Source organism: Crocodylus siamensis, chromosome 5 (assembly GCF_052110815.1).
Source record: "Crocodylus siamensis isolate JL-2025a chromosome 5, ASM5211081v1, whole genome shotgun sequence".
NCBI classification, from domain to species: Eukaryota; Metazoa; Chordata; order Crocodylia; family Crocodylidae; genus Crocodylus; species Crocodylus siamensis.
Window position 1 is genome coordinate 155760981 of NC_143399.1, and position 27690 is coordinate 155788670.

At 43.5% G+C, this 27690-nt stretch overlaps 1 protein-coding gene across 6 annotated transcripts in view; it reads right to left on the reverse strand.

The window, feature by feature from the left end:
• ITGB8 (integrin subunit beta 8) overlaps window positions 1-27214 on the reverse strand; it is a 96091-nt gene extending 68877 nt beyond the window's left edge. For 2 of the 6 annotated variants that reach the window (XM_090046806.1, XM_090046807.1), the window contains exons 1-2: window positions 26648-27210; window positions 661-746 (exon numbers count right to left, since the gene is read on the reverse strand). In XM_090046806.1, the coding sequence (XP_089902932.1) occupies window positions 661-746; window positions 26648-26912 (351 nt within the window). In that variant the 5' untranslated portion in view covers window positions 26913-27210. Of the gene's footprint in view, window positions 1-660; window positions 747-22628; window positions 22648-26647 lie in introns of those variants that run through there. The other 4 variants (XR_016442287.1, XM_090046810.1, XM_090046809.1 and 1 more) reach the window with 4 other exon arrangements.
• Window positions 27215-27690: the final 476 nt, after the last annotated feature.

Sequence of the window (27690 nt, forward strand, 5' to 3'; positions counted from 1 at the left end):
TGTAATATACTGGTCTTTTGCCAACTCAATCCACCCTCCCTCTGAAATCTCACTATTACCAAAACAACAATGATATCAGAATAATTCTGTCTACCAGAGATCGTAAATGCTTTCATGATAAGTCTCAAAACTGAAGGTTTCATATGTCAAGAACAGAAAAGCATACGTTTTTCCACGTGACAAAGGTAATGTTGTACAGTGAAACAGAAATTAGTGTCAGGAATTTCCAAAATTACTAGAAAAACTACCTGTTGAAATGTAAGATAACTGTATAGATTTGTTTTTGATTTAGTGATAACAGTTCTTACAAATTATGGATAAATAACTTATAAATAACAAATTTTTGAACTCTCAAAAGTTACCACTTGCCTGCCAATGCAGTCTACAAAGCAGATGGAAAACATGAAAAGATTCACACTTTATATTTAAAAGAACACTGTAAATTTGCAAATAAAAATGTTACATTTTCTCTTTAGAGACTGAATATGTACTGCATGATTTCTCAAGTGCCATCTCCAAGAATAAGAAACAGATTTTTTTCCTCTGTTACTTCAATACCTTTTCTTTCCCATAATTTGGAAGTAAGTTCAAATTATATAATTGTGCACACAGGTATGAGAACCAGGTAAAATGGATAAATATAGCTGCAAGACAACATACCTCTTGAGTACACCATCCACACTCTGGACCTACAGCAAGGCACTTTGTACATGTTCCTGCATTTGAGGTGGCACATTTATTTTCCGCTGTAGTAAACATAAAACCAAATGTTAATGATTTATGATGGTAAAATGAAAAACTGCAAAATGCCTATTTTTCAAATCTGAATAAGGAAACTAATGCAGTATTTTAATGCTGCTACTTTTGAATAAAAGCAAAATAGAATAAGACAAGCTAGCAAAGCAATTTTACATGCCATTATTATAATCTGTAAGATTTTAAGAATCTAATGAGCAGACAAAAAATTCATCTTTAGTTCTAAGTTTCCAAGGCCCCAATTCAGCAAGATATTAAAGCACAAGCGACTCTCTTATGTGCTGCCTTCTCTATTCCTGGACTGTTTTCTTATTGTCTCTCTTTTCCTTCAGATTCCAACCAAAACCATTTTTTTTTCCATAGTAACTATTTTCTCTTCTGTATTACATGGAACAAGTTAATTGGAAGTTGGGGTTTTTGTAGTCTCATAAAAGTTTCCTGCCTGCATCTTCTGGGAAGGTTTTTATTTTCTCCACAAAGAACCACAGAACATTTTATTTCTCAAGCTGATAACGCTTACTGCTCAATTAACCAGGCCACATGTTAAAGACTGTGTGGTCTTATTTTAGAGCTACTGGGAATAACGTCTACTATGACAGATCTATCTTTATGCTGGTCAGCATCCTGTTTCATGTCTGCATACTGGAAGTCATGGTATCACCTCTATTTTCAAACCTTTGATGCAACATTTGGACAGGACCAAACAGAATAGATCTTCCAAAGACAAACTTCCAATCAGCTCTCCTCAAACATCACAACTTATTTACTCTTTTAACATGTTCATCCTGAATGACCCTGACTTTAGAGAGTCTGTGTATGCATATATGTAGGAAAGAATCTTCCTGATGAGTCATTAGGAAGGTGTCCTTTACAGACGAAGTTCAGTAAAGTGATAATACCCAGCACCAGCACTGGAAAGTATCTGACATGGCACTGCAGTCTCCATTGCTGGAACTTTGGTTGTCAGACTTTTAGTTTCATGAAACCAAATATTAAAACCATAATTTATATTGGGAACAAAAGTGAATAAGCACAGAACTATATTACAGCTTAGTAGTGAGCTAGCACATCTAATCTGTACCCTTTGTCTGTCAGTACACTGGGGTGGATCCAGTATTGCAGTTGAACCCTGCTTTCTGAGGCAGGAGCAGCAGCTGGGACTTTAAGTTCCTGAAGAAGATAAGAATTTCTTCCTTCCCCTCACCTTTCCCCCTCCTTTCCTACTGCTAACACCATCCCTCCTGTCCCAGGGGAGCTCCTGTCCCACTCCAGCAGGGCTGTATGGATTCAGCCTAAGAGAGAGGCAGCAGCAGAGGGCAGGTGGGTTCTCTTTCCCTGCTTGGTTCCCCTTGGTGACAGTGGATAGGCAGGTTCCCCTTGCCAGCCCAGGGAGAGATGTGAGGAGGGGGAACCTGCCTGCTCACTGCCACTGTCCCAGACTGAGTGCAACCCTCATGAAGCCTGGCTGCAGCTTGGCAGAAGTGACTCTGGATCTCCTCCTCGTCCCAGAATAATGGGGACAGGGGCAGTGGGAGGTAAGGGAAAGGAAAAGGGGAGTGGAGGGGATGTGCCTCTGAGCAGGGAGGGGAGTGGAGAAAATTCTCACTTGCTTTGGGGACGTAAAAAAGGCCCTGATTGATGCTCCTGTCATACAGTTTGCCCATCCCAGGGGAGGGGAGTGGGGGGAAGGGGAGAGAGTCTAGGAGGCTGGGAGCAGGGGTGTAGCCACCCCTGCAATGCTAGGTGCTGCTCCCACACCCCACTTTGCAAGAACCTGGATATACTTCTATCAGAACAGTACAAACTTGTTATAATCACAACACACTTGTGCTGCCTTATAAGATGTTTGTTTTTCATCCAATGCTTTTGTTTTAAATAAAGCTGGAGCTCTCTACCTTTTTTGTATTTTAAGACTTCACAAATCTCTTTCATCCAATTATAATGCAAACAACCTCCACTTTAAGAACACCAGTGCTGGAGTAATAAAAGCAGTTACTCACACTAAAAACTCGTATTAGGAATGTATCCAATATATTTTAGTTTCTTTTAATATGTGATTTCAGCTGCTAGATTCAAGCAAGAAAGCCAGCACCTTGTGATGAGCCAACTCTCCACAGGCCACCCACAAGAGTGCTTTACATAACTGATATGTCATGGGATTGATCATAGCTTGTGAACTACTGTTAAAAACAAAACATCTATGTTTCATGCAATACAATTCTAAGGCATAATCCTTCCTACATTTTTAAAACAGTGGCAAAATATTCAACTTCAACAAAGGCATAATCAGTCCTATATCTATATATCATATAAGCTGTTTCCAATTTTTTTTTATGAAACATGAGAAGCAAGATTAATGTGCATAAGAAAGGAAGAACATAAGGTAGCACATGAGAATTAGTTAATAATCATGGAGTTCTATGAGGTAAGTGTAGCAGGCTTGCCTTCTGGAGCTTGGGTTGAGTCCCAGGCTTGAAATCTTGCTGTTTTGATTGGTGGAGTTCATCCCCCAATCAGGAGGCAGCAAGAGGAGTTCAGTCACACCCCTTTCCTGAGGGGAGGAGGAGAGGAATCATCATTCCCTGCCCCCCCCCCCACAGGCCTGACTGAAGACTGCAACACTCAGATCCAGAAGACTTTGGGGGCGAAGCTCTGGAGCATATAAAAGAATTTGGGTGCTCAGCATGAGGAAAGCACATCCGGGAGGGAGAGAAGAGCGAGGCTTAGAAGAGCTGCTCAGCAGGGTGAAGCAGTAGCCCAGAAGCACCCCTGAAGACTTCCATCAAAGGGGAACAGCAGATGGTTCCAGCAGTAGGCTCTCAGCATGCAGCACGGCACACAGCATCCAGACCCTGGGACCTGCATGAGGCAGCTCGGGTCTGCAATCTCTGGCGTGTGGCCAGAGACATGGTGCACAGGCTGGTGCACGGAGGACCTTTTGTAGCATAAACTGAACTAATGTAGCTGATGGTAACATAGAGTGTAACAATAGTGAAATGTAACCATGTTAGTCTTGTCCTGTAAGCAACATGAAAATTCCATTTTGTATCTTTCTGCTTGACATAAGTGAATGAACTTTGCATAGCCTTTATGTATGAGTGTGTGTAAAAGGGTGAATGGTGAGAGAATGGCATAGAGATGGAAGAAGAAGATTCAACTGTTTATGTAAGCAACAAGGTGCCAAATGTAAGTTACCAACCACTAACTAACAAACGGCTGAAGAATCCCTTTGAAACTGGAAGGCACAAAGGAGATAACAGAAGAAGAAATTCTGCCAGACGGGCAATAAAAACACTCCAAGGCTAAGATAAGCTGAAGACAAAAGAAGAACAACCACAAAAACAGCAGCTGGGCATGGAAAAACCTCAAAGCACTGAAACAAAGGATGCCAATCCCTATAAAAGAACACTTTGAAAATGCCGAATTGTGAGTCTTTCTCTACTGCTGTTTCATCGGAGCACAGATGCATCTGTTCACCCCACTCCAGCTGTTATCTTCAAATCTGCTATCTTCAAATCATCATCATCTACTCAATAAGCCCGGGTTGGCCACCCTGGGCTGATATTGAGCAACTATTGCCAGTAACTATATTGGTGTGTGTGTGGATGAAATGGTTTTTTTGTGTATGTGTATGCCTGTGCGTAATGATGTGTATGATGATATGCGTGTGTTTGTATGAATGGTGTGCCTGAACCTCTATGTCTAACTCATGTAATCAATAAATGTGGCACCTTGCCTTATCCCCTTTTGTAAAGTCTCGCTTGCGATTTGAGCAATTGGCAATTTGTCTAACAGTTTGGAGTGCTTGGGTGGCTCAGGTCCTCAACCCCTGAAACGAGGCTGGGAGCTCGGTGCAGGAGGCGCTGCAACACAGAGGGTCTGGGAGTAGACCAAGCCTGGCGCTGCACAAGGCAGCCCAGGCCTCCAACCCATAGCAAAAGGTTGAATCCAGAGAACCAGACAGTAATCGGGCTACTGAGCCAGCCAACAGGCCCAAGCCAGAGGTCCAAGAAGCCCTGCATAACAGAGCCCTGTTACAGGGGACAGAGGACCACCCCCCCCACCGAAGCCCACTGCAGGTGAGAAAGCATCCTGGTGCAGAGGACGAAGACCACCCTCCAGGCCTGGGAGCAGTGAGTTGCAGGGAAAAGAGGTTTCCCCACAGGGGAGGGGAGTCCCCCCCTGGCTACTTAAGGGCTCCTAAAAGGGGAGGTCCCACTGAGAGGGCCCCCTAAAGTTGCCAGCTTCTTTGTAGGGCTTGGGAAAAGCCCAAGGTCATTGGGGTATCCCCTTCGGATTGTTTATTTTTGAGGTTTATCTGTTTCAGATCAGATACTTACATGTGACTTACCTGTATCTGGAGCACTGGTATAAGGTTTTATGTCATTTACCCAGAGGGTATTGTTTACGTTACTGGTTTAGATTTCTTGCAAGTATATATATACACATTGTACATATGTTTATATCCATGTTCCTTTCCCTTGTGATAAGTTAATGTAAATAAATGTGTATACAGTTAAGTCCCTTGACTGTCCTAGCCTGGTTCTATAGGGATGCAGGGAAACTGTGCGGACTGCAGTTCCCACCCCACAGCACACCTGCCAGTTAACAATCCCCTTCAATTGGAGAAGGGAGTACACACCCATGTTATCTGGGCTACATAAGAGAGACAAAAGAGTAGGCCTGATCACAGTGAAACTGCCTGAAAAGGCAGAGGTGGTCAGTGCTAGGCGACTAAAGAAAACACTGAAGAGAGTAACAGGAACAAAATGAGGCTGGAGACACTTAGTTTGGACCTCACCTTAAAATTCTTCTTCTTCTCATATCCTTGTCATACACTAGATGTTTTTTCCAGAATTGTGCACAAGTGATGGATCTTTCCATTGCTGCAGTGAGATCCTCCTTTGAACAGGTCTCACCAAGGAGTCAGCAAACACGCAGGTGTTCCATAGTCTGCACTTCATTGCATTCTCATATATTCATGTCATTAGAGTAGCCCCATTTGATCATGTTTGTTTTTGATCTTCCAGTTTGTATGCTCAGGCAATTCAAGCATCACCATGCTGGCCAATCTAGATTTGCCCCTCTTGGAAGATCCTCCTGTGGTTCCAGGTCCATTTCACAGCACTTGTCTGCACGTAATCTTTCCTTCCATAACCTCAGTCATGCCCTGTCAGTTGTTGTCTAATGGCACAATGCTGGTCACAAAACTTTTTTGTGTTCTAACCCAGTGTTTCCCAACCTTTTCCAGCCCAAGGCCCACTTAAATTAATAATTTTTTTCTGCAGCACACCTATTGAGACATACCTATTGTAGCTCATTCCTGAGGCAAAATTCCGCAGCACACCTGTTCGTTTCTGATGGCACACTTTTGTGCCGCAGCACACTGGTTGGAAAACACTGTTTTAAGTCATTTAGTTACTTCTGTGTGACCACAGAATGGATGCCTGAGGTCTTCTGCCTGCTGTGATCTTTGTTTATGACTACCTTTCTTCTGATATCAGGTGGTAGGATGCCAGTAAGTCCAAACCACCCTTTGGTTTTGGCTCTGGACATCTTGTTATTTCACGACAGCCATCATTTAGAACTGAGTCTATTTTCTTGGCATGAACTGATCATTCCCATACAGGACATGTATACTCTGCAGTGGAGTAACACAGGCAATAGCAGTGGTTTGAAGTGTAGCTGGAGTTCTTCCCCACTTTGAGGTGATCAACTTTCAAAGTATATTGTTGCAGGCACTGACTTTCCCTTTCATCTTCTCTGCATGTGCTGTGAAGGTAAGTGTTCAGTCCAAAGTAATCCCCAAGTACACAGGGTTCGAGTGATTAGTCAGTGGGATTCCATTCCAGACAATATTTGACTTCTACTTGGCTTGTCTGGTGTAGGTGAAAAGGTGTGCATTTTGGTTGGGGTAGCACAAAGCTGGTTCTCAGTGTAGCAATCTGAGAGGTTTCTTAGGGCATGTCACTGTTCTTGGCAGTGGCAAAGTGCTTCTCTTGTGATGTGATGCTATATGAAGCTCCTTGTATTACACTGTATGGGTTGATCATTGGAACATATGTTTAAAAGGATTGGTGCTAGCACACTACCCTGTGGGAGGCTGTTTCATTGTCATCTCCAGTGGCTCCATTTCTTGCAGTTTGATGTAAAAATGCCTATTTTCCAAAAAAGATTGGATAAGCTGCACTAGGTGGTAGTTGTGCATCATGTTGTAGAGTTTGGCAAGCAGATTTTGGTGGCTACTTGTGTTGTATGCTGATAACAGGTCTACAAACACAGCACCTGTTATCATCCTTTTCTCAAATCCATCTTTTATATGTCATGCTTTCCTGCTGCAGCAGTGGGGGAGATGAGTTTAAGATGACCCTCCTATAATTAGATTCTATACATAGGAAATTATAATAAATTTGTAAGTTTTCCATATAAAGAATGTAATCATGGCAGGGTCATCTTAAATTTGAGGTTATCTTGGATTCAGGTAAATAAAGTAAGTTTGGTGAGATGATGACCAGCAGCAATCTTCATGTGCTGGAATTTAGGGAGATGAAACTCTTGTGGCAGAGAGATCATTACAACTTGTAAGGAAGGACGGAGGTGGCACATAAGAAATTTCAGTCTGAACAGATTCAAAGAAGTACATAAATCGACAACGGAGTTGGCTGTAAACAGACTGGAAGACAATATTTGGAGAATTAGAAGCCCTGTAATAATATTAAGGTGTTGGAGGAGGAATGTAGAGGGAATGGGGTTGAATTCAAGATTTTGCTTGATTAAAAAACAAACTTTGTTTTTCAATTTGATATGTTTTCATGGCAGGTGAAGAAAGGAACAAAAAAGCAGTCACTGAAAGTGTCAAATGGTATAGAATAGGGATAGGCAATTATTTGGGCTGGAGGACCACTTAACAGGTTTTGGTGAACTCCTGAGTTCGGAGATGGGGCGTGGTGACCCAGCCTCAGCCCCACATCACAGCTGTTTACACCACTCAATGTGGCGGGGGGATGGGGGCCAGGGATACCTGGAGGGAGGTTGCAGGGGATGCCCATCACAGGGATGTGTGGGGAGTGAGATCATGGCTCTGCACAGGGCCCTGGCCCTGAGCTACCATTGCCCCGTGATCCTGGCCCTGAACCCACCTGCTTGTCCCACTCCCAAGTGCCACTCCCTGCCTGCCTGTGGCCCCATTCCATCTGCCCACCTGAGTGTGTCCTGCTCATGAGGGTCCCCACCTGCTCCATCCAGTGCCCCCAGTAGTTAGTGTGGGATGCATGGGCCAGTGTGCCTGGCCAGCGGAGATAGGTCCAGCAGTGGCAGAGACACTGGCAGCAGCAGCAGCCGGGGACTGCCAAGAAATCAAGTCCAGCTACTATGCCATCCCTGCCCCACTGCTGCACCATCTGACTCTGCAGACTACAGCTCCCAGCATACCCAAGAACTGTGCATAGGGATGGGTTGAGCTGCGCTTCACACCATGTAGCACCTATGCATCTGGGGCTGCACATGGAATCACTTGGCAGGTTGGATTTGGCCTGAGGGACGTATTTTGCCCACCCCGATGTAGAAGATACAAATGGGACAAATGAATCCTTGTTAATCATCAGGGATCCTGGGTTTCCCTGATTTAAGGACCAAAAAAAAAAAAAAAAGCTAATTCTCTGTTAAAAGCTGCAAAATCCATAATTAAAATAAAAGACCCCTCACTCCCCACCATAGCCCTCCCAACCCTGCTGGTGCCCCTAAACCCCATCACAGCCTTCTGGCCCTGTTCATGCCCCTCATCCCCCACCCACAGCCCCCTGCCCTCCTCAGCCCTGCTGCCGGGGGCCCCCAGCTGCCATGGCTACGGGGCCAGGGTCGAGTCCACAGCCCCCTGGCAGGAGGTGACAGCTGCTGCAGTGGAGCAGAGCTCAGGTCCCTCCACCCCTGCTGCCTGCCTGCTATGGGCTTGGGCAGGGTAGTGCCGACTCCCTAACACTGTGCACATTCCTGGAAACAGGGGGACCAATGCTCCCCAGATCTGTGCACAGGGTGGGGGAGGGCATTGGTCGTCTGCTGCAGGCTTGGGTACCCTGCTGCCCTTCCCTGGACCTTTGCAGCCCAGTGAGTGCAACCCAGCGCTACACGAAACAGTGGGGTCATATAGCAATCTTCTTGCTGCTGTGAGCTCTGCGTTGCCCTGGTGACACATCCCCTGCATGTGTGGCAACAGTGGGGGGCACAGCTCCACACCACCACCCCACTGCTGCCACATGTGCAGGGGATGCATTGCTAGGGCAGTGTGGAGCTCACAGCAGCAACCATCTTCCCCATGCAGCCCTACTGTTCCCTGCAGTGCCAGGTCACACCCGCTGAGTATGGAGGTCCTGGGGGAAGGTAACAGGGTGGGAGCCTAAGTCCATAGTGGGCAGCCTGCACCTGCCCTGTGCACAGATCTGGTGGGCACATGAATTTGGCCCTATTATTTTCCTACAGGTATATAGGAGAGTCCTTACTGCAAATTTAAACTCTCATATAATGTGTATAACATGCTCAGAATTCTCATACATATTTTTTAATATTTCCATGAATGAAGTCTTACTGCATGTGTAATATGAACTCCACAACTACACACATATATGAATGACATGACAACATTTCATCAACAGGGTGAGTGCAACTAACACACCAGAAAATGGATTTGGCACAAATTTTTTCCCAGACTTTTTTTGTTCCCTGAATGTTATCTTACTTCATAAATATATCTCACATCTATTTTAGTCTGGTGATATATCTGGAGTCTATTTTTGTTTAGTAATATATCTACTGTCTACAATGACTTGGGAAATAAAAGAAGTGGAAAAGAAATAAGAAAGCAGAGAGAGAGAACACCTTAAAATTCCACAGTTTGGATTTTTAATCCATCTGTGTCAGATGAAATGTGTTAACTAAGGAAATTGAAATATTTCTGGATGTAAACCTTTACTTAACGCTGTTTAGTTTACGTTGATAACTTTTCAGTGTCATAATTTCATTTTTCTGGTATAAAGACAATGACTGGCAATGGACAAGTATGTTACCCTAATTCATTTGGAATGATGAGGAGAGAAACTTGAAACAAGTTTAACTAATACCCAATAGATTCTGGATATATCATTATTGCATTCCCAAGAACATAATCTCTTATAGAAATAACAGTTATGAACATGTTTTCATTCACAAAGTATTTATCATGTAGTCACACAACTACGTTAAAAACTGATTTAGTATAAGCTTCTCAGTTTTAATTTTTAAAATCTTGTGCTTAAGCAAGAAAAAATGTTACAAGTTGGCTCTGAAAAGAGCAGAATTTTTTCCCTGCCACTAATGAAAAAGTCCAGACAAGGCTTAATTACCAACCAGCCAAAGTTAAGGGCAAGTTTCTACTGGCTTAGTTTTAACAGATATATGCCAGAAGGTATTTTAAAGTAGTTGGGCCAGATTTTGGCTTGAGAACCACATAGACTTATACAAAATAAAAAGTGTAGCAGGTTAAATATTGCCTAGCCAGCTATTCATGCAGAAAAAAACATGTCCAATTCCTCAACAAGTCTAAAATGATCACATGACGCAAGAAAAAGGCTTCAGCACCAAAAGGGAGCAATAAAATAAGATTGAAACGCATCCCACTGCCCATGCTATTCAGATACTCTTATATAACAGTTAGCATATTCCATTTCAGCAAAAGAATAAAAGTTGTGCACGCTGTAGGTACACTTTCACTTGTGAGGACATGAAGCAGTTTTGAGATCCAAGCCCATTCACACACAGGTATATCTCCTGCCACTACTAGGACAATATTCAGCTTTACATTAACTTGACTGTCGGAACATGTCTGCATCACTTTCTGAAGGATGCACTAGAGAAATTGTGTGCAGTTTTGTGCTACACATTTTAAAAAGGACATGGAGAAGTTAGAGAGGGTCCAGAGGTAGAAAACAAAAAATGATAAAGGGCTTGGGCAGCAAGTCACATGAGGACATGGTCGAGGAAATAGGCATATTCAGCTTGCAGAAAAGTGATTAAGATGAGACAACAGCTATCTTCCAATATCTGAAGGGTTGCCATAAAGAAGAGGGGGAGGAGGGAGGTTCAGGCAGTGGCTGTGGCAGTGGGAAGTGCAGCTCCAACTCCAACCATACACCAACATGAGGGCTAGAGCAGCCAGTCAGAGCCACAGCAACTGCTTCCCTCTCCTCCCATCCCTCCCCAACACACACACACACACACACACACACACACACACACACACACACACACTCTCTCTCCCCCTCCCTAGTGTTAACTAGAAATAAAAAACTGTCTCCTCTTGGATTTGAGTAAATGCAGTAACTAGAGGCTTGTCAACCCCTTAGACTTCCACCAATTATTCCACCAACTATGAAACTATGAATTCCTATGTGAAGATTAAGGTAAAATGATATAAGACAGTTAAGGTCATTCAGCCTGCAGAATACAGATAAGTTCAATCACCAATTTGTGCAGCAAGACCATTAACTTCTGGTGAACCAAAAAACATTCTTTAAAGGGTCTCAGTCCACCAGTATGACGTTTTCCATATTTATTGTGTCCCTCAACAACAATCATGTACCGTTTCTGTGCTGGTGATATAGTATTACCTTTATCTTTCTATCTCTAAGAAAACTTCATTCTGAATGAGTGGAACAGCAAATACATGTCCCAAATTATACACAGTATCTAGATTTATTTAGCCTGAAACAGCAGATGCATACTGACAAACTCTTGCAAAATGCCACAAAAAGGGAAGGAAATCCACACAGGGGGTGCATCTATGCATGAATTTAATTCAACACAATAAACTCTTGACACAATTAGTGACGGAGTTTATTGCTGGCAGGTGCAGCATATACATATGCACCCAGGACCACAGCACACTAAGCATGGGCAGTGCAGCTCTGGCTGGCAGGGGACACGGCTGGGGGAAGGAGGGAAAAGGGTTAGCCTGCCACCCCAGGGCTTCTACTGCTCAACATGCTGTGGAGGGGCTGAGAGGGGCACAAGGATGCTACCGTGTGGGACTAGCCAGTAGGCAGCCTCACACAGTAGCATCCTCATGCCCCAGCCAGCTCCAGTCACCATCTACACATGGGCTGTGGCAGAACAAATAACTCTGGCATAGAATAGTACTTGTGTTGGGCTATTCCATGGCAGAGCTAATTGGTTTACGACAGCCTTATAGCACCATTCATGAAGACAGTGATGCCTTACTGCAGAGTTAATTAGGCAGCTCTACAGTAACTATCTCATGTAGATGCACCCAGTAAGATATAAATATAAATATATAGATAAGTACTGAGGAAATTATTATTAGTAATCAAGATGAGTCTCATGTGGATTCAATTTTTAACTCTATCGTCTCACTTTTTTTACTATGGATATATTACAAACTCTCAGCCACTCTACAGTTTAAACCACTACCTTAGCTAATCATTTTGAGAGCTGTGGATAAAAAGAAAAGCTATTAAATGCCCATGCTAAGTACTATTAAAGTCAGGATGTGAGAAGTTACCTTTTCCAGCTTGTAAGTTCCTAAATAATCACTTACTGCAAAATGTAAACTTCATCTGAAAAGTGGAGTTTCAAAGCCTTCAGAATTGCAAAGAAAACCTTCAAAATGTAAATGGATGGCACATTGTTTCCATGAGTCTCCTGTTCCTCATGGCTTTGCAAAGTAACATAATCCTGTGAGCAGTGAAACACTGAAGACTCACCTCAATTTTACACTGCATAAGAGAGGTTATGAGAAGCAGTAGCTGTCATTATAATTCACTGAGATATCAAGCAACCAAGAAAACAGAAGCTAGGGGAAGAATAAACAAAAATCTCTCTCCTCTTCCACAAAGCCAGAAGATTCTTGGTAGGAGGGAGAGTTGAAGGAAGTCTCAGGTACACAACTTCCCAATAGGCTGTGAAGGAAAGAGAGGAGACAGAGGGCTGGGGGTTGAGGGATTGGTCAAGTTTTTCAGAAGTTGAGTACCCAATGGCAGATATAGATAGAGCCTATAATCAGTGTACAGTAGGAATGACATTTATACAGGACTTCATCATGATGCTACTTTTGAATCTACTCTTGTCTCTCATATCTAAAATTAGTAAGTCTTTGTGATCCTTAATATCAGAGAGTATCCATTTCACCTGTGGCAGCTAGAACTGCCAGAAAATTAGAACTGCAGCAAATCTTTAAAAACTGAACTGAGCAGGAAACTGCAGAACGCATAATCATCCACAGACTGGATTGTGTTAAGTTGGTTTAAACAGGGACTGTGGATTCTTATCTCATTACCTGGACTAGCTTCTGTGACCCCTTTGTTCCTATGGGTTTACTGCTTGCTTGTTTGCCTCTCCCAGCACTTCCCCTTCCCTCTCTTCTCCCCCACTTTCTGCCTTTCAAATCCTCTCCTTCTTATACACTGCTTTTTGAACATCCTTTCACAATACCTGATGCAGTAAGCTTTAGCCCATGAAAACTTGTGGTGTATGTAAATTATAAAGTGCAAATCTAACCTGCCTTCTGCTGGAAATCAATGACTGATTTTCTCATTGAAAAATTCCGATTCACTGGGACATTTTTCTTAAGGAAATGCATCAGTTTTGATTAAAATTTTCATCAGAAAAGTCTTCAGTCCAAGACAGAAACACATTTTGGAATAGGATGCCCACTCCAGAGCAGTGGCTAGGGTACACATACAGGATATGACAGACTACAGATCAGGCATAGGTTATGGGAGACCAAACTATGGACTTTTGGGGCCTGGGTTTGTTCACTAGATCCAATGTGAAATGAATCCAAATACTGCAACCTCAAAATACTTCACAGAATTCAATTTTTTGTTTTCCAGTCAAAACTACTTAAAATCTCGCCTCTCCCCAACAACTTCCATGCGCAGCTGCCTGCCTTTGAACAAAATGGTTCAACTTCTCCGATACAATCCTTGACTGCAAACAATGAGTCAAAGAACACTGAGTTCCAGAAACCATCTTGCTCTAAATCCAACTCTTACTAAATGCATACTTACACTCTAATTTAAACTGATTTTATAATTTAGACATATTCATTTCCCACAGGCATTAGTTGCTGTTGTAGTTCTGACAGGTCTACTTAGGCTGCTTGGCACCACAGTTGCAATATGCAGCATCTAGAAAGCTGACAACTCCCCCTGGCTAAATAGTTCCGGCTATTTAATTTGGCCACTAGGAGGATACGTGGATGCTGGTGTATTAACAGAACCCCAGGTGTGTTTGTTTTTTAATATTACATCCCTTGAATTTAGAACAGTTAATTAATCTTTAACCTGTGGCACAAAAGTAATAGAAAACTCCTGTGACTACACAAGTAAAAATAAATAAAGGCTAACTACAAGGTTATTCTGAAGATGTAAACTTACACCTTTTAATACAATATTTTGAAGTCTACTGTTTTCACGATTATGAGATCATGATTATATACTTCCCTTGCACCAATTTGAAACATACAGCTAACTAAGAACAGACAACTCCCATGTTTCTTTTAAAATATTTAAAACCTTGTGTGTGATTAGAGAACTATCATTGCCTTCAAAGGAATTACACTCCAAAATACATGATATGGTAATAATTAATAGAAGAGATTCTAGAAAATGTTGGTTAAGAAAACGCATATATTTCCAAGTTTTGAGCCAAGATTAAAAAAATCCAAATAAACAAAAAAACCCCCAAATGCCACACATTATGCGGACATATATGCCAACAGTAATTACATGTTCACTTAAAAAAACCCTGTATATGCAAGTTTCCATTTGTACTTGCAAATAAGTATTTCTTTGTACATATATTTCGCAGGTGAATTTAAGTGTCCACTGGAGAAAATGGGCCCTTTAAGTCTATAGAATACACACTGTATGATCTTAAACAGTCAGTGAATCACTGTTCTAAGGCCATTTTATTTCTAAGGCACAATCAAAATCTACAATTGCTTAGGTTGGAAAACCACCTTTATTTCCTTAGTTTTGGTTTTGCTAAAGATATTCTGCAGTGTTCTTGCTAGAGTATAAATATTTTCAGTTTTGTCTAGGAGTCTTCTTTGCACATGTGCAGAGTCCCATGTTTCTCCTCTGGCTTTATAACTTTCCCATTTTAGAATGGGTCAGGTGTCATGAAAGCTAAGGAATCCTCATTTTGTCATTTTAGGGCCTTGTTACATGTTGTACTTTGAGCTACTCAAATATTGATTGGTGTTTGTGCTAGCTCAAGTTTACAGCAGTCACACCTTAAGGGTAAAAGCCTTCTCTGACTGTCCCCCACCTGCAAAGCTGTGACCTGCCACTAGAGAACTAGGAAGCGGGGGCCTGACTAGGAGCTACAGCTGTGACTTGCCACTAGAGAGCAGGTGAGCCAGGACAGGCTTTTATCCCTCCTGTATTTGGGGGAGGGGGGTATGAGATGGATTGGGCAGGCAGGTGAGAACATGCAGCTAAGAAGCAGAGAGTTAATGGGAGGAGGGTATGTAATGAAATAGAAGCCAGAAATGAAATGCATGTGGAAAGAGTGGTGAAATGAATGAAGTCAGCTGAAGGATAAAATAAAAAGAAGTAAAAAACATTTAAAAAGAAATGAAGTACATTAAATAAAGTATTATGTTTTAATAAACAGTGATTTGAGATTGGGGTGTGGGGTGCTGGTCTTGCTTCCCAGGGTGGCTGGAAAGTAGGAGTGGAGCAGGAAGGTACTTTTAGGGAACCTACTGCCCCAGGACAGAAGCCCCAGCTCATGGGGACTCAATCCCCCTGCACCCTTCCCCTTGCTCCCCTGCACCCTTCCTTGACCCCACTCTTAGACCTGTCTGTGCCCTGAAAGCTGGCTAGCTGGCATGTACTCTGAAGGCTGTGTGTGTGGGGATGCACTCCTGGGAATGGGAAGGTCACACTCCTAGGCTAATAAGTACATTCACTTTTGATTCTGGAAATGCAGCCACATGCCTGCAGTGGCTTAAACCAGAAGCCAGGGGGGCGGTAGAGCACAGCTCTCTACCTTATAGCCAGGATGGGCTATGGGTTCGCTTCCTCTTCCTGCTGCCACTGAGGTCTCTAGGATTTGCAGTCCACAATCACAGTAGCAGCACTCTGCAGGGTTGCTCATCACTTCCTCTTCCTGTTTCCAGGTGCCTCTGGGATTTGTAATCCACAGTTTCAGTCAGCAATAAGCAAGCAGGGAAGGCCAGCTCCATACTTGGGGGAAGGGGAATTTAACCCCCCTCCCTGGCCCCAGAACATGGGGCAAATGTTTGCCCAGGAGTGGGGGGAAGGGGGGGGGAAGACTGTGCCAGCCCTCACTACTCCACTTAGGGAGCAGAGGGGTGAAGCCAGTCCTGTTCTCTGGAGGAGTCAGCACAGCACAGCCCAGGGCTGAAAAATGCTGAGGGCCTCTGATTCAGGGATGTATTTGGTAGTCGTGTTGGTATGAGACAGAAAGAAATGCAAAACTCTAGAACCCCTGGTTCAGAAATGATACCTTTTATTAAACCAACTAAGAAATCACAAAAAGAAATTATCTTTTTCTGCAAGCTTTTAGACACACGCACCCTTTCTCAGGCTCAGGAAAAATTATTTAACTTGAACCAGAAAGGGGTCTAAACCAGTTTGACCAAAATCTGTTAAGTCTGATACTACATTCAACCAGGTTTATTTTAAACCCGTTTCAGCCACATTGAAACTGGTTTATGTGCACTGAACTTCTATTCTATTACAGAGTTAAACTAGTTTCTCGTCACTTAAACCAGCTTATGTATAACTTCTGTTCCTAGCCCTGGAGGTGGGAGGGGGAGTTGGCTTGGTGCCAGAACTGCCCCCTGGGCACTAGAGTTCAGAGGTGGAAAGTTTGTTCACACAGAACAGGAGGGTAGGGCATAGGCAATGCACAAAGGGAGCACATGCCTCCCCTGAGATTGGCCCTCACTGGCTGGGGAGTGAGGGGCATCTAGAGCAGTGCTGGCTGCACTTCTGGTTTTGCCACCATCACTTCTGGTTTTGCCACTGGTGTTTCCAGGGTCAGCAACTGGCCCCAGACTCAGGAGGCACTAGTCACCCATGGGTTGGGGAGGAGACACTGTGTCCTGGGAGGCTGGAGTGCTGAAATGTGGGTGGCTTATGTGTGGGGAGTGACTACATATTAATAGAACATGAACTAGGTAACACAGATCAGAGATGAACCTGCTCTGTAGTGGTCTAACTTTAGATGGCTTTAAGTGTGCTTAAAACTAGTTTCAGGTGCTACTGTGTGAACAATCTAGGGGCTAAAAGGTCCAGAAGCTGCCTAAAATCAATGTGTGACAAGGCGCTACACCCTGTCAGACTGAGGAGCTAAAAACAGGAATTAAACCAATTAAACCACATAGATAGACTTAATGCTTCCTACCTAATTCAGCCTAACAGATAGTAGTTACAAGATATATCTTGTGGTGAAGGACGGATGTACTTTTAACTATTATGTGAAAAGACAGGATATCATCTCACGTTTTCAGAACTGTACTTTTTTCCCCACTCTTCTTTCGGTCTCTACTCTTTTAATTAGAGATCTGTTAAAATTACTGGGCATGCAAGCCTCAGTTTTAGTGTCATAACATAGAACTGAAAAACAAGATTGAAATACAGGTTATAATTATGAATACTTTAGTCCTGTTAGAAGTTGTCTATAATTTGATTTGAGTACAGGAGTAAAAAATAAGGAAGTTCTGTTACTTGAGTTCACTTTCTCATCCTCCTTTTCTAAAATGATCTCATGAATTCTGTCTCCATAGTGACCAGTGTGTAGTGTACCCTTTTTAAGTCAGAAAGATAATCTTTTACAAACTTCCTTCTGCAAAAATGAACAACCTCTACAGGAAAAAAACCAAGCAACATATTATGGGGATGTCAACTCTGCAATACAGCATTACCTCTGAAATTGCCAAGGTAATAGAAAACAAATAATTAGGAAATACAAATTTATTCTCATGAGTGTTGCCAGTAACACCAACCATTCTCACAGAAAATGAAGGAAAGAAATTTCTGTCTGATACTAGAACTACTGCATATTTTAGAATATGCACTGTTTTATTGTTAAACCAGAAGTAGGCAGGAAGCACACACAATACTAAGAGAAAACAGAGTGAGATGCAACATTCATGAATCTGCCCCACTGCATGAAAAAGGGAGGGAGGATGTCCTTTTAAAAGGAACAGACTGCTGCTTAGTACTTACTTCTATTACAATTCATAGCATATAATGAAACAGGCCATCACACTTTTTGTTTAGGATTTCTGAATCAGTCTCTAAGGCTAGGTACAGATGAAATATTTATTGCACTTTAAGCGCACAGTACTCTAAAGTCGTAACTGAACAGATATTCACAGCTCTTAGCGTGCTTTAAAAATGGTGGATCACACTCTTAAGTTAACCCTGAATGGATGAAGTATTAGACTATAGCATTTTCTGTTAGGAGTGCTTTATCCAATATCTGTACCAGACTCCATCAAGGGTTAACTTAGAGCATGATTGTTGTCATAGTGTTGCACAGGGCTGTGCTCTAGCCTCTAGTAGAGCTTGTTTTCTCTGCCTGAATGCCAGGCCAGCCCTGCTCCCTCAGCTGTCACTGTTCAGCTGCCAAGTCAATGATAGCTTCTGATCCCAGCCCTGCCTCCTGTCTGGCTAGCTATGAGCTGCAGCTTCCAGGAGAGTAGTGGGGAGGGGGATCTCTCTCTCCACAGCTGCCCTGGCCCTGCAGTGCACCAGGACCTGGCTGGGGTGGCTGTGGACACACAGAGCCCAGACCCCTTTTCCCTGCAGGCCCTCCCCTCTTAGCTACTGCCAACAGTTGCCAGCTAGTAGAAGCAGGGGTTGCAGGACTGGGGAGAGAGGCCACTCTGGCAGCCCCTGGGAGGCATGCAGGAGCACCCCCAGTGGGCAGGCTCTAAGCCCTCTCCCCCACCCCCCACCAAACAGCGCATACCCATTGAATTCACTTGCGCTCTTACTTATAGCACTATAAGTAAAGTGTGATAGAGCACTTCTGCCAGGGGCTTTTTTAATATCTGTACTGAACCTAAGGTGCCACCTTGTCCTGCCTTCTGTCTGACTTACAGCTAATACAACCAACTACCTGTTGCTACAATTTCTTGTGTGATCCCAAGTAAAGAGCTTAAACACTGCCTATCTGGATCAGAAAGACAGAGAAATATTTCAGTTATGTACTTGTAAATGGGTGCAACTCAATAACTTTTGGCAGAACCTAAAGATATTATTTAAAATACCTTAGGGGAAAACCATATTAAAATATTTGTGTTCCTGTTAGTTACTTTTACTAAAAATTCTTCACCATATGAGTTATACCAGTATAAATTCATCTTTGAATTCATCCCTTTATGCATTTACATACATCTACAAATTACTGCAGAAAATAGATTAGCTCAGTATGACTTATTAGTAATAGGTGGATCATTCAGTTGAAAGGAATTAGAGCAACCAGTTATCAAAACCCTAAAAGGGATTTATTAAAAAAACATTTCTTATGGCACACAGATACAAGTCCCAGGAAAGCTGGGCAGAAAACTGTTTTCCTGTCTATCAAAAATATGCTGTTTTCCCAAAAAAATCCTGTTCTACACTAGGATTAAAATGGGACCATGAGGGGACCTGCCAAATCATTCAACAAGACCCCTTCAGTCAATTAAGCAATTCTATTGAATACATGGTAGTCATGACAGAGAAATGGTATCTAAAAGGAAGCCAGCCCACAAATCTTTGGAGGGAAGGAACATGGTTATAAAATGGGATACAGAATATAAAGAAGTGGGAGAAGAAAGGAATCTTCACAAGTATGACAGAAATATGAAGAAGCAGTGGGGATTATGGAAAGAGAAAACACTTCTCTCCTGTATCCAGAGAAAACTGACTATATAAGCACTAAATTATAACCTATAACTATACGCCCCAAGTTACAATTCTATGCCAAAAATGCTGAATGTTTTAAAGGTGTGAATCTCATGCTGCAGGGCAACAAATATCAAGCTCCTAAAGAAACGGATGAGAGTTGAGGGTTCTTGGAAAACTGGCACAACCTGAAAATAGTAGTTCTCAACATTTTTAAACTCAAGGCATCCCCTCAAAAAAAATACTAGCTCTTAGCTTTCATTTGTTCTTTGACTATTGAAAAAAAATAAATAGAGCAATTATTATGTTGCAAAGAAATAAGACAGACAACAAGAAGTTTTTAACACTACCAATTCCATTTGACATTTCTAGGTTTATCTTGTGACTTGTGTAGATATTTAGACACCCAACATTGCTAATATTGTGCACCTCACAGTTCTCCAGCACCCTGGTGAAGTCACTCCTTTAAGCATCACTCCACTTACCTGAAGCAAGGGTATTTTCCCCTCCTTAGATGCTTATTACCAGAAATAAAAAGGATGAAAAAAATCTTCAGAGTCTTCAAATGTCTCAAGCATTATAAGTTATTCAGCTGTATTAGTGTTATTCACTAGAACAGGCAGAAATTACTTCAAACTCATAACAATGAAGTCATGGGAAGTATAGGAACATTTAAAGAGAAAGGTCAATTATGAGCTTTGCAAACACTTGTATTTAAGCAAATGCAGTCTCTGCTAGAAGTTGCTCTTCTGTGCAAGTGCTGTAAATTCCTACCATCCTGAAAACCCCCTCACATTTTGCTCAAGGGGTTATTCTTGTTCTGCCACCACCAGAACAAGTGGGACTCCTGAATAGCTGGCAAGATGTTCACATTTCTTCTGAAGAAAGGTTCCATTACAGTAGACAGTAAGCTAATTCATTAGAGCTGTACTTCCTTTCCAAACGTTAAACAAAATAGCCTGAGTCCATTTATATTAAATGCCAAAAATGGAATGGTTTTAATTAATAAAGTTCAGGCAGCTAAAGAAAAAATTGGTAGAACACATCCTATTTTATTCATAATAAGTTTTGCCTCCCTAAACAGATATAAGGCAACACTGGATCTTTGTATTTGGCTAGCAAGACGTCAGCTAAATAGAGCTCTCATTTTAGATTAGACTGAGATGGGAGATACTAAGAGTGGAAGTGGTAAAATAGGGTTAGAATTTGTGAACCTGGTTCAGTGCTGGGAAAAGTAAGAGCCAGATCCTAATTCACCTATTGGGCATCTTAGCCTTAAAATTAAGTCACAAAAGGGAGTGAGAAAGAGGAGGACCCACTTACCTTTTATTCAGGGACTCAAGCAGGGTAGGATACGATCACACTTAGATGCATAATATGTGGAACAGACTCTGGTCCTAAGTTTCCATTCACAGTAATTCTTGGCATCTTGGTGAAGCCAGCCTTACTACAATAATCTCAAAAATAATCTAAAAATACATGCTACAGTACTCTCTAACAGCCAAACAGGCATACTCAAATTAAGCAATCCCCATAAATTTCCTCATATCCATCACCCATTTTTAATAGAGTTAGTGATGCACCTCTGATGGGTAGCATATTATTAATAACAAAATCAAAGTTGAAATGTCTTCATGAAGTCTTTTTTTTTTTTTGTTAGTTTTGTGCTCATTCTTTAAATTGATGTGGGTTTTTGCATAAACGACGCATGCCTCCAGAGGCTGGGGGGGGCATGGTGACTGCCCGCAGGCAGTAGTGGTGGCAGCAGGGGTGTGGCAGCAGTGAGTGGGGAGCTCCTGCAGATGACCATGGCAGAGTCAGCAGTGGCGGGGAGGGGTGGCAAGTGCCAACTAGCGATCAGCAACCACCTGCAGCACTGCCAGAGATGTCAGCGGCGCTTCTCTTAGGTAGTGCAATGCCAATCTCAGGGGGTACACATGTACCCATGTGCACCCCCTACAGATCACCAATGTGTTTTTGTGCAGGGTGCTGCACACATTTTTATCTTGTGATTCCTAGTTCTTTTAGACACATGTTTGAAAAGTAAGTCAAACATTCAAGCCAGTCATTAATTCTATGAAAAATAATACTTACTATTGGTCACCTTTTGTTGGATAGTAGATCAGGTAGGATTTACTTGATACAGATTTTCTTAATTCTGTTAAACATCCCAAAAAGTCCATATTGTAATTTGTTTGTGAGAATTCTCTTGCATCACATTTCAGAGTGAAATAAAGAGCCATCCATTTCAGAACCCTTGATCAGTGGAGTATGACTGGTGCTTGTAATACCTCAAGCTCTTAACAGACTGAGGCCCAGAAAAGCAACAACTGTCCCTTATGAATTTCTGGCTAATACAAACCCTGTCTGCCTTCAATGGTACCCCTGCCATGGTGAATATCTAGTCACATATAGAGCCAACATCTCTGATGCATCAAATATCCAAGCCCTTTCCCCTTCCAGGGACACGTTGTTCATGCCCCATCCCTACTCCATTCCTACTGAAAAAACAGTCCTGAGGCTTCTGTATTGTGCAAAGCTTTGCATGGAACTTCCACAAAAGTGGCAACATTCACCAGGTCACCAGAAATAACAAAATTGCATCAGCAAATGAGCATAGTTTAACTTAAAATAAAGCACAAAGAACTACAAATCCCAAGTGTATTTGTATTCCAAATACAAATTATATCCCAAATCCAAGGGTGACCTCTAGGCTGGCTTTCCTGATGAATCCAGTCTCTTCTAAAAGAAGACCACCCTAGCAGGCCGACTGAAAATGAAAAAAGTGATTTTTGTTTTTCCTGGATTGTTTTCATGTAAGACTCAGGAAAAGCAGAGCTGTCTGAATACTGAGTATTCTATACAATGCAGCTTTGAGAGTCCTAAATGGAAATGAGACAGCAAGAAAGAGAAATCAACAAGCAAGCCTGCCCACATGTTAAAACTACCTACCAAAAGGCACCACTTGTTTCAGATTTTTGTATGTAGGGACATTTCCGGAGCACCTCCTTTCAAAAGTATTTCTTTCACGGGAGTGCTCAAGGTTCTTTTTGGGGGTTTTTTGCATACCTTAGGAAAATAACACAACAATAAAATATGAAATATTCTAACCTAGAGTAGAGTGAACAGACAGGGGAATTGCATGCGGTAAGACTGACAAAATACCACGGGAGAAGACAGAACAATTGTGCATTATATTTAGAATTAGAAATCACTCTAGTAGGATGGATCAATTAATATGTGCTCCTCATGAGTTCCACTTTCCTACTCCTCCCAATCAGGCCAACTGCCTGATATTTAAAGAAAAACAGAAAATACAAACTCTTAAATGATAAAAAGTCTAGTCAACCTTGGAGATCATAGTGGCAACCATGAAACCCCAATGTAGCTACTCCAGACCTCTAGTCCCAACCAGCCAACAAAGCCTGATACTTGAAGTTTACATGGCAGTGACAGGTACTTCCACTGCTCCCATCCCCTTAGCATGTAAATTCTTAAAAATGCAAAAGTGTCTGTTCAAACATTCCTGGGGTTTGAACCCGCTTTCTCCATTAACTTTACTGACTACTCCTTAATATCTGGTCACTGGGAAAGTTTCATATACATAAAGTTTTTAGTACATAATGTCTGGACTGTAAAATACTATGAATTTACCTGGGGTATAAAGTTACCAGAAATCAAAATAAAGAATGTTAATTAATTAGGAGAACAGCCACCCTAAGTTATTTACACATCATTAAGGCTCATTATCTTGTTCATCAGAAAACCTTATGCCCTAATGGCAGCCTTCAAATTGACAGCTCTTAATCAGTTTCACCAACTACACACTTTAGGAGGAATACATTTTGATTATAAAGTAGGCAGTGGGGCTGAGAGTTTCCAGACTCTTAAGTAGTGTGTGCATATAAACCCCAGGTAGATAACTACTATAACATAAGCAACAGGTAATGAATGATGCAACCGGCATCATGCAATACAGTGAAGCAAGCATGAACTTATTTGACATGCATATAAAAAGCACTGTATATACTTAATAGACAAAAGCTGCAGAATTTTCTCTATCCAGTTCCTCAACAAAAGGAGTTAATAGTACTCTATTTCTCCTGAAGTCAGTGGAGTGGAGCAGCTAACTCTGCCCATGTACAAATATACCTAATATTAAATTTTATTTTATTCAATGGTTTAGTAATTTAAAAGACAGTTTTTTAGCAGGATCTGTGTAAATTATTTGACAAATTTCATTTTGCAATAGTTTCGTTCTCGTGTCAGGTATTTGTCTTAGTTGGCAATGCAGAAGTGCAAAACTTCCTTTGGTAGAAGCTACTGAACAAGAGATCCTTTGTCACTAGCAGCAAAACTAATCTTTTATCTGAGCTTATAAGACACTTCATTTGGGACTTGCAATTTTACAAGATTTCTTTTTGTTCTCCTACTTAAATCTAAATACAAGGCCAAATTCTGCTTAAACCCATGCAACATCTCTCAGACTGTCATGGGTCTAAGTGAAATAAACATTTGGTGCTATTTTTAATGCAGCTGTAGTTTACTATACTTTACCAATAAAAACAGCACATCAGAAGAATGACTGAAATAAACAGAGGTATTATGCAGCCGAGTTAATTTTATTTCATTTTCTCCTTTCAGAGCTACAGGTGCAATACAGCACACGTATAGGTCCTGATTACAACATCTGATGTGGCTTCCGTATACCAAATCTATGAATATATAAACTGTGAACTCTTTAGTTGTACTGAAAGAACAAAATGACCTTCTGCTACACCTGGCACAGGGGTGTGTCTGCTCAAGTTACTTTGTTGCTGAATAATCTTTGGACATTCAGGGAATTCAGGAGCATAATGACTTTCAACCCGTCCTTAAAATATAGACTACATTGATTTCACTTCAATCTCATCTCCCCAAATAATAGTGCCATATCATTCATTAAAAAACAACCAAACAACTCATCTAGCTTCAAATGTGACGGAATCCTTAAACATGTAAATGGTACACATAAAGGGAAGCATTTGCCATCACTTCCAGGTATCAAAAGTTAACAGAGACTGAATATACACATTTTAAGAAAATTATGTCTTTAGTTGTAAACTGGGCTTGATCCATAACCTGTGTTCCATATTTGCTGTTTCAGTTTATAGATATATTATTCAGGTGTTAACTCACTAGCAAGTGTCATAAGGGCAGTATATAGTCTTATGACATGTCCTGAATGTCCAAAAGCTAGTCTAACTCATGCCACAACAGTTTCTGTTGCAGCTATTTTGCAACAGATTAACTGGAACAAAGCCCGAAGTACGAGATTCACCAGTGTATTTCTACTCTTATTTATCTGTATTGTGGAAGGCCTATGAACCACAGCTATGGATCAGAACCCCACTGGGCAAGCCATATATAGATGCCCCCTGCTTAAAGTTTCAATTAGCCTTTGAACTGCATTTAGAATACAAACATGTAAAATGTCCTGTTTCATAGGGAACATGCTCTGCTAAACTTATTGTTCTTATTAACATTAATTTTGTTTTTTAATTCAAAGCTTTATGCCAAAAACAAAACAATGACTATGCCTTAAAAGTTAAGAGAAATTATTCCCATGTTACCTTATTTAATAGCAATGGATATCTCTTACTGAATTTGAGAGCCACTGAGCTAGTATCTATCTGTTTAGACTCAAGGCACCCTTCAGAAAATGCCAGTTCTTAAATCTCACTCATTTTTTGGCTACAGAAAAATACAAAACAATTCTGCTGGTACAGAGAACTCACGAAGTTCACAACTGCTCAGAATGTTTTTAACACTACCATTTCCTCGTGAATAATGTCTGCACACCTAACTGTGCTAACACTGCTAACATTGTATGGCACTCCATGGGACCCTCGAAAGGCTTTCCAGGCACTTCAGGGTGCCACGGCACACTGGTCCTGACTAGCTTGACACATACGCAATAATTCCTTAAAACTAAAGTGGTAATTTAGTTTTAAAAATTATCATTTTATAAAGGTAGACCCAACAGGCATTTTAATTAATGCCAAGCTGAAAGTTGGCATACGGTTCTAGGAGTCAGAAGACATTTTGGCTACAAAAGAATAACCCCAAAACTGGTGATATCTTTTACCTGCTCATTGACCAGGGCTTGGGTCAATAGCAACCCAACCTGCTTCTTGACCACGTGCAGCTACAGCTACTCCTCCTAAATCTGCTCAGGCGCTAAAATAGCTGGATTTTCTTCAGAGCATAGCAACACATTCTCAGGCTGCATAAAGATGCCACGGGGAAGTTAGCAAATGCATGGATGTCTGACATTGGGGCTGCAGCCACTGGCAACAGCACCCGTACCATAGAAACCCTCTCTCAGCATCACAGTTGTTTCTTCTAGGTGAGGGAGAAGAGCCAAGGAGCCCTTCAGTCCATCAGGGCCTGGCCTAAATATCCAGGTGAGGCTTTCATCGTCTTGGCTAGAGGCTAACTCCTTTCCTACAATCATAGAAAACGAGGGTTGGGAGGGACCTCAGGAGGTCATTTTTGACAGCCGCCTGCCCAAAGCCAGACCATCCCCAATGAATTCATTGCAGCCAAGTCTTTGTCTAGCCTGGTGTTAAAAACTTCCCACAACGGAGATGCCGCCACCTCTTCGAGTCACCTGTTCCAGTGCTTTGCCACCCGCCTAGTGAGAAAGTTTTGCCAACCTAAACCCCCCTTGCTGCAACTTGAGACGGTGGCTCCTTGTTCTGTCACCTGCCAGCCCCGACTCCATGCCCTTTGCGACCCCCCTTCAGGTGGCTGAAGGCTGCCATCAAATCCCGGCACACAAGTCCCCAGTTCCCCGGCAGGGCGCCGGGCGGTGGCACCGCCTGCGGGGAGGCGCGGGGCTGCCGAGGACGCAGCGCGGGGAGCCGGCCTGCGCAGGATGCCCCGGCCCCTGCAGCCCCCGCACCGCGAGCCGCGAGCGAGGCACTCACCGCGCTGGCACCAGCTCGGCGCCGCCGCCAGCACCCGGGCCGCCGCCGCCGCCGCCAGCTTGGGGCCGGGGCCGGGGCCGCGCGGGCAGCGCTGCAGCGAGACGAGCGCGGCCGCCAGGAAAGCCAGGAGCGGGATCCACATTGTTCCGAGCGCGTTGCGGCGCGGCGGCTGGCTCCGGCGCGGGCCCGCGGGCCGGCGGGGCAGGCGGGCGGAGCGGGGCGGGCCCGGCAGGTGGGCGGCAAAGCGCGGGGCGCCGCATGTCATGGGCGGCGCGGGCCCCCCCGAGCCCAGCGCCCGGCCAGCCGCCGGGGGCCCCGCGGCGCGGCCGCAGCCGCAGCGCCTGCCTCCATCCCCCGCCCGGAGCCGCGGCCAGGTGCGCAGCGCCGCCTCCTCCTCCTCCTCCTCCTCTTCTTCTTCCGCCGCCGCCGCCACCGCCTCCTCCCTCCCGCCGCGCGGGGCTGGCGGCGCCCGACGCTCTCGGCCGGGGCTGCGGCTGCAACTGGGCGCGTGCGGCAGGGTCCGCGGTTGCCGGGGCGACGCTGCCGGGCAGGTCCCAGTGCCGGCCGGGGGCGGAGCCCGGGGCGGGGCGGGGCGGGGGAGGCAGCGCCTGTCGACGCCGTCGCCCGCCCGCTTTTGTTCCGCGTGTCCCGCTCCCGCGTTCTGCGTCAGCCCTGGCCCCTCCGCAATTGCCGCGTCTTTCTCAGAGCCCCTTGCCCGTGTCGCGGCCTTCCCGCAGTCCCGGGCCGCGGGGCACCCCACCGCTGAGGGGAGAGCACCGCACGGGGCGGGGGGGTCCTGTCCTTCCGCCTCGGGGGTGAGGCGGTGCGGAGGAGCAGGGCGCTGGGCCCGAGCTTTGGCAGCTGTGCTACACGCGCGCTCGGTATATACACAGGCACACCCCGTGTATCTACTCACCCCCTCCCCGTGCATCTGCGCCCCATGGCTGTGATAACCTGCCCCCCCCCCCATGGGCTCCTCTCCCTGCTTCCCAGGCCCAGCAGCCTGCGCTCCTTCCCCGCCTGTCACCCTCCCCCCGCCCGGG